The 7,829-nt window shown below is 40.5% G+C and overlaps 1 protein-coding gene across 1 annotated transcript; it reads left to right on the forward strand.

The window, feature by feature from the left end:
• Positions 1-3,736: 3,736 nt before the first annotated feature.
• Positions 3,737-7,487, forward strand: LOC306977805 (apolipoprotein D-like; the record flags this gene model as incomplete). Its single annotated transcript, XM_079576247.1, has 5 exons — positions 3,737-3,768; positions 3,839-3,943; positions 4,487-4,608; positions 4,713-4,801; positions 7,246-7,487. The coding sequence occupies exons 1-5, from the start codon at positions 3,754-3,756 to the stop codon at positions 7,485-7,487; spliced, it is 573 nt and encodes a 190-aa protein (XP_079432373.1). The 5' UTR covers positions 3,737-3,753.
• Between the last annotated feature and the right edge of the window lie 342 nt (positions 7,488-7,829).

The following is a 7,829-nucleotide window of genomic DNA, read 5'->3' on the forward strand; positions in this document are numbered from 1 at the left end:
GAGCTCATTCTACACATTAGGACATGGCTGGAACTTGTAGGGGGAGGAAAATACATTATTTGAACATTTTTAAACCCTGTATAGTCCCTTTAAAGGCACTATATCCATTTTTTTTCTTGTAGTGGAACAAAAACAATGTCCGCTTTTAGTATAGATACAGACGGCATCTCTGGAATCGCCCATATATGGTCATGTCTGAAAACAGTTAAGGGGGAAAACAATTTGGAGAAAAATCTACACTTTCTAAATATAGTAATATAGTCTAAATATAGTTTTCTACTAAAGAAAGAAAGACATGGGGAGGAGCAAAGTGGTTCAACAGCCCATAAATACATAAAAATGGAGAATGCTAACTTGATGCTACATATTAGCTTCGGGCTAATGCTAACGGCTAGCTAGCGCGAGCTACAACTGCCGTTTTTTTCACTTCTACTGAACAATCTGCTGTGAGAAAATATCCATATGGACCCGATTTACACCTGACTTTATTTATGTGATAAATAAGTTCATATTCCACCAGAAAATGGTTAAAAGAGTGGAAAATTGTGTTTCTCTAAAGATTCTATTTTCCTCCTCGGCGAAGCCACGCCCCCTTCTATGACGACATTTGAGGGGCAACACATTGTGCATCTCATCATGAAGAATCTGTATCAATGTCATGAACTCACAGGCTGGTTTTCTAGCATTTACATTACAGTGACCCTGAACAGTGACCCTGCAAGTCGTGAAACGTGCCTTTAAACTCGTCCCTGTGGAGAATGTGTGGGCCAAAACTAACATTTTAATTGAGCGGTTTCCCCTTTCATTGTTTGTAATAGAATAACAACTTTTGCCATGTTGATCAGATTTGGCACATGTGGCCACGAGTTTCCTTTGAGCTCAGTCTGTGTTTACAGCTTAGACAGAATTTTGACATCGTCCCACAGACCTAAGAGTCAAAACATTTCCCATTTCGAATATTTCTGTGGCGTTGACAAACAGCAGCTCTAGACCAAAGTAACCCTGATGCACTGTACTATTTTCTCATCAGATCCACCTCTCCGCAGCTCGTTGTCTCCGTCGACTTCTATTTAATTTAACTCAAGACTTATTTAAGCTGTCGCAGCACATAAAAATTAGGTGAGAAAATTTTAAGAATGTAATTTATGTTTTGTTGTGTGTTTTTTTTTTTTTTTTTGTACATTGTTGTTTTGTGTTTCAACATTGGTTTGGGGGTGAGCACCGTGAACGTCCACATTTTAGGGGTAAATTATGTAGAGAAAATGTTTTCAAAGAGACCAAATGGAAAGTGAATATTGTAAAAAAAAAGTTGAATAAAGTTTGTTTCTTTTCATAAGTTGTTTTTATTCATTACTCTCAGGCATGTGTTGTAGGATGAGTTCTTAACACACACTGAATCTTGTTTTCTACACAAATCTAAAACACAATCAGGTATTTTGGGATGCACTGCTTGGATTAGAGGATGAAAAAATGGCATAACACACTGTCTGAAAGTCGCCACCTGGATTCAACTATCTGAGGTTGGTCAGGTCTCACTATGCGCCCTAAAGAATGAGATCACCTGACGACCTGAACATCCTGAACGATCAGGTTATTCCATCAATGGATTTCTTCTTCCCTGACGGCACACGGTCATATTCCAAGATGACAAAGCCAGGATTCATCAGGCTCACACTCTCCCTTCCATTAAAGGAACAGGCCACCGTTTTTCCATACTGAGATATGTTCTTACCTGAGCTTAGACGAGTTGATGCGTACCTGTCTGGTCTTTGTGTGTAAGAGCGTGGTAGCTTCCAACTTCAACCCCGCTTGGAGCTATAGGGATATACGGGGAGAGGTCAAATGCTAAAAACAGCTTTAGTCGTTTTGCATGACTGAGGGCACGCACAAAGACCAGACAGGTGCGCATCAACTCGTCTATGCTCAGGCAAGAACATATCTCAGTATGTTCCATTCAGGACATGTACTCCACCCGTCTCACCCGCAAAGCCGTCAAAATCACCAGGGACCCTACGCCCCCATCACACAGACTCTTCAAGGTAGACTGAAATCATGAGGTGTGAAGAACAATAGAGACAATCGAGTGGATTTAGAGAAAATATTTACTGGGTGAAGATTATAGAACAAGTTTTCACAAAGAACAAACATAGACATGGGTTTTTTATCCTAGTATGCAAATGAGGTATGTACAGGGCGGATCTCAAAAAGGATGGCTGGCCCAAATTCCAAGTAAAAGCTGCTATTCTCGGTGGGGTTAGTTGAGACAGACCGTCTGTCTGTGAATCCACGCATCCGTCACTGTCATGGTGGATGTACAGCTATGTATAGATAGAAAAACACATTCCTTGTCCTATAGGTTTACCAGTAATTTCCACTAACGTATGCATAATACATGTTTTGCACACTCCTAACTCAACACGCTGGCATGCTTATTTATTTATAATATAATTGAACATAGTAATATTAAAATTATGATTTCATAGACTGTGGAATCTACGTCAACTAAAGAACAGTCGGGGCTTCAAGGAAAAAGGTAGGGAAACACTGTCTTAGCTACAGTAAATGGCTTGAAATGTTCTTTAATCTCTCGCCTCAACCGAGCACATTGTCTCCAGTTCGACTTTACCCAAATAAAGTAAGGCCTCATTTGAACGAAAACTGATTGTAACTTTTTGTTGCATTGTTTTTCTGACATTGTTTTTTTTTTCCATCACTTCTTTGTTGCTATATCGATGCTTTTTTAAGAAGCTTTAAGATTTGGGCAAAGCCACATTGGAGAAAATGTGCTCAGTTCAGGTGGGGGTTAAGAGGTTAGTTAAGACAATGTTGATTTTTAGAATAGGTTTGGACTGTCTTGAAATCAGATTACCAATGGAACAATTGCTTAAAATACAGTGAGAGAAATTTACCTGTACACTTATATGACAAAAAAAAGTCAAAGGCAAGAAAAATCATTATCATTTTTCCAGTATTGAGAATCTTTATGATGAGATTGGTGAAGGCAGAAGAAGTGGTCACACTTCCCCATCTTCAATACAAGATGTTGTTGAAAAATCAATGCAACGCTGGATCTTTTGACCTTGAAAAGCTTCTTGAAACACATGGTGTAATCAAAGCTAAAGGCGTCCAACAAAATATGTGTCCTCTTTTTGTGGTGACTTTCTTCATGGTGCCTAAACCTTAAAGGGGCTAGATGCAAGTTTGCCATTTTACACTCACTACTGCCACCTCAGGTCATACACGTAACTGCAGATTCTATATTAAGCTCGTTCATGACAGGTCTGGGCTCATTCTATACACTAGGACATGGCTGGAACATGTAGGGGAGGAAAATACTTAGTTTTAACATTTTGAAACTCTGTATAGTCCCTTTAAGGAATGACAACTTGAAAAATTGAGAACAGTAACTGCAGTGGTGCATTCAAGTGCTACAAAAGTTTACATGTTTAGCAAAATGGCCAAATTCTGTGTCCAACACTGTCAAAAAACATGTAGAAAATGCATACTCACCTATTCATAGAGCTCTGTTTGCATCACAAGCACTGTTTAAACAATGGGTGTTGCACCAAATATTGAAGTCAGGTAAATAAAAAAACATTCATCAGAGCCTTTTCAATAATCAAGATTGAACAAACAGTGAAGCCACTCCCAGTGTAGAAATACAATACATTTTAAGTTTGGTTCCAAAGTTCAAGCCACAGAAAAACAAATATCACGGCGAGTTGGGTCATTTTAGATCAACTGCTGCTGGACATGGAGCTGCTGAAGGTAAAGAAAAAGAAGATTTACGTTAACGCTTAACATTGTGAATAATCGTCTCATTTTATGTGGATTGTAGGTTGTTTTGTTGCTTCTTCTGGCGGCAGCGTCCAGTCACAGCCAGTCTTTCCATTTCCACAAATGCCCCACAACAATGCTGCAGGAAAACTTCAACGCCACCAAGGTAAAATCACTCACTGGGTTTACTTTATATGTCGCCTATACTGGGGTTTTCCAGGCATTTAGAAATAAGCCACTACAGTATAACTTTATGTGTGATACAGTGAAAATGAAGTCCTATGTGGAAAAGATTTGGGGTTTGTTTTCTTATAGAGTCTAAACTTCGTTGACTAAACAATAAAATGATTCTCTACGCAGATGCTTAAAGGGACGGAGTTTAAAAATGTTAAAATTATGAATTTTCCTCCCCCTGCCTCTAAAATCCTGCACTGTCACTCAAAAAGTTGTTACTTCAGGTCTGAATTGCCGTCATGCACACGCTTAATATAGAAGCTGCAGTTACACGTATGACCTGAGGTGGCAGTAGTGAGTATAAAATGGTAAAATTGCATAGCCCCTTTAAATTATGTTTTTGAGATTATAAAATAGGTATTTACAAATCAATCAAAGAAGTCATAATAAAGTCTCAGTTAGGTTATTGTTAAATGAGAAAATTAAAATACGGGTTTAATACACAGACACTTTTGAACTGTTGTTATGTTTGCAGTACTTGGGGACCTGGTATGAGATTGAGAAACTGCCAGCGATGTTCGAAAGAGGAAAATGTGTCCAGGCCGAGTACAGCCTGCGTCCAGACGGGACAGTCCGGGTTCACAACTCAGAGCTGCTGTAAGTCGATAAATATAGAACCTGTTTAATAAAAGTTTGGGGTGTTTCAGTGATACAGATAAGTTTGCATCGTTTACAATATGACAAACATTCTCCCTCCACAGGGCAAACGGAAAGATCAACTCGATCGAGGGCGTGGCCACGATCGAAGACCCGTCACAGCCGGCCGTTCTGTCCGTCAGCTTCTACAGGGGTAAAACTGCGTCTGTTTTATTCAACACTAATTTGTTATATTGGTTGTTTGGTTCTAGAATGTGATGATGTCTCACAATGTGGGGCAGGAGCCAGTTGTTCCTATTTACTGCGTTACACTTTCACAAGTAGTATTTTCAGTTTATAACATTTTAGATACATCTTCGATTTAAAGGGACTGAGTTTAAAAATGTTAAAACTAAGTATTTTCATCCCCCTACATGTTCCAGCATGTTCCTCAAAAAGTTGTTAATTCGGGTCCGAAGTGCCGTCATGCACAAGCTTAATATAGAGACTGCAGATATGCATAAGACCTGAGGTGGCAGCAGTGAGTATAAAATGATCAACTTGCATCTTGTCTCTTTAATATTATGTGTTTTAGGTCCAGTAGTTAGCCGGCCTCGTGCTTTTGAACTATTAATATTTGAATTTTCCACAAGTCTATGCTAAAAATCTTTTTTTTTGTGTCCAGACCTATGCAGTATAGGCTAGTTTACCCTGCATGAACTGAAAAACAACAAGCAAAAGTAGTTTCTAACCCAAATGTTGATCAGGAATTAATGACATATGTTGATATGTGTTTAGATGAGGGGCAACGTCAGGCCTGGGGGCCAAATTCAGGCCTCCAAAACCTCTGTGATCAAATACCCATTAGAGTACTCTAAAAATGCAGGAATTGCAGTCAGTATTTTTGTAATTTCCTGACAGAACATCCCACTAAGTCATATATAATGTAAAACATTGGCATTTGCAGGAATGAATAGAATAGAATAACTTTTTGTCTACCATGCACAATGATGGCAGAAATTTGCCTTAGGCTTGCTCACACATTCGATACATTTGTCCAGCAATGTACATTATAAAATCAGTTCATTGCAGACACAGCAGCAGCAGATTCACTTCATTAAAAAAAAGGCAAAGGAACAGACAGACTGAGTGACATCAGCGGTTACAACTTATTCAGCTCCTTGATGGCAAAGGGAACAAAAGAATTCCTGTACACATTTCTCTTGGCACAAGAGAGTCTGTGTCTCTGCCGTGATGGAAGGAGCTCAAAGAAATGGGACAATGGATGGATATCGTCATCTGTGATCTTATGGCAGACACGATGCACTGCTTTACTGTAATGCAGAGACAAATTGGTTTGTTGTTGGCCTTTTATATAACTGCCCTGTTTAACAACTCTGCCAAGTTTAGCTTAGTTTCTGACAGTTAAATGACCAAACCAAGAGACTCTGTTAAATATCAGTACGCTCTCAATTAAACACTGATAAACCCTTGTTAAGATGTGGTCACTGACTCCAAAACCTCTCAGCAGGAGGAGCCTTTGCTGTGCTTTCTTGCAAACGCAGTCAACACAGGAAACGGTTCTTTACTTTGGGCTACAATGGTGAAGTTCAGCCCTTGGTGTTTTGGTAATGTTGAAAATTGTCTCTTCGTGACGCAAACGTGCCGACCCCAGGCTGAGATGAAGAGCTACAATGATGCCCGTTGTAAGGATTGTAAGGAAATCTGAACAAGCTTCTGACTCATGCTTTGCCTACACGCCACAGAACATGAAGACCATGTCAGTGAGATTAGCTGATAGTCAACACCATAATCATACTGCACATAACATGAAGTACAGTTAAAGTACAAACAAATAGCCACAAATAACTGACTCACTGATAGGCAGTCATCCTCTCTCCGCAGAGGAGTGCAAGACTGGGATAAAAGGAGACTGTCAACAGAGTTCAGGACTTCACTTCTTCTCTTTCTCTGAAGTCATCAGCTGGTTTTACTTCTTTGTGACTAAGAAACAACAACAACAATGGCAACAAACGCCTCATCTTTGAGACAACTTCTATCTCCAGTGTGTGCTTTGGCTATTTCCAAATGTCTGTTCTCGTGTGATACAAAAGAGTCGGGTCCTAACACCGTCTCCTGCCCTAAACCACTTGCTCTCTATAATCCCTCTGTAGAAGTTGCACATAACGGAGGCTGGGACTCTGGCTCTTCTCAACTTGCGGAGAAAGTAGAGACTCTGAGTGCTTTTCTTGACCAGTGATGTAGTGTGCCTGGTCCAGGAGAGCTTCTCTGTGATGCGCACACCCAGGAACTTAGTGCTGGTCACCCTCTCCACTGCAGCACCGTTGATTGTAAGAGGAGCTGGACCCGCCCTCTTCAAAAGTCCACCACAATCTCTTTTGTCTTCTCCACATTTAGAGAGAGATTGTTCTGTGTGCACCACATGACCAGACTCACCTCACTCCTGTAGTTTGGCTCGTCTCTGTTGCTGATGAAGCCCACCAGGTTTGAGTCGTACTTTGGAGGGCAGTCATGATGGTGTTGAAAGTGTATTCTCTAAACGCATCATGATTTATTCCAAAAATAAAAACACTATATTCCCCCTGCCAATTGTTTCCATCTTCATTAACATAACCCACACCTTCTGGTTTGTTGCAGCTCTCCCCGACGCTCCGTACATGGTGCTGTCCACGGACTACAGCTCCTACTCCCTGGTCTACTCCTGCTCCGACTATCTCGGCCTCTTCCACATCGACTTCGCCTGGATCCTGTCCCGAACCAGGGAGCTCGACAGCGCCACCATCGGGCAGCTGCACCAAAAGCTGACCGCCATGGGAGTGGATACAGGGAGGCTTTCCATCACCGCTCAAACAGGCTGCGGCGTGATGGAGTCTGCGTGAACCGGGCAATACTAGATACTTACTAGAGGTTAATCGCATTTTATTTGAAATGGCAATCACAAATTGTAAAGACTGCAATTATTTTGTTTTGTCATGTGTAAAACCAGTTAATCCTGTACGGGCATGTGATTTGTGTGTTATTTTCAATCCTGACCGTTTCTTGATTTCCGCTTCTCCAAAGAATCGATAAAGACGCTATTTAAATTATATCTATGCATGTGGATTTCAGAAATATCAAAACAATGGCAGTTATAGCTACAGGTATTGCCCTTGGATTAGACTGGCATAAAATTTAAAGTAAAAAAGCTGGTATACCAAGTCAAACCAGTATCAGACAACATT

Source organism: Gobius niger (genome assembly GCF_951799975.1).
Source record: "Gobius niger genome assembly, chromosome: 18".
NCBI classification, from domain to species: domain Eukaryota; kingdom Metazoa; phylum Chordata; class Actinopteri; order Gobiiformes; family Gobiidae; genus Gobius; species Gobius niger.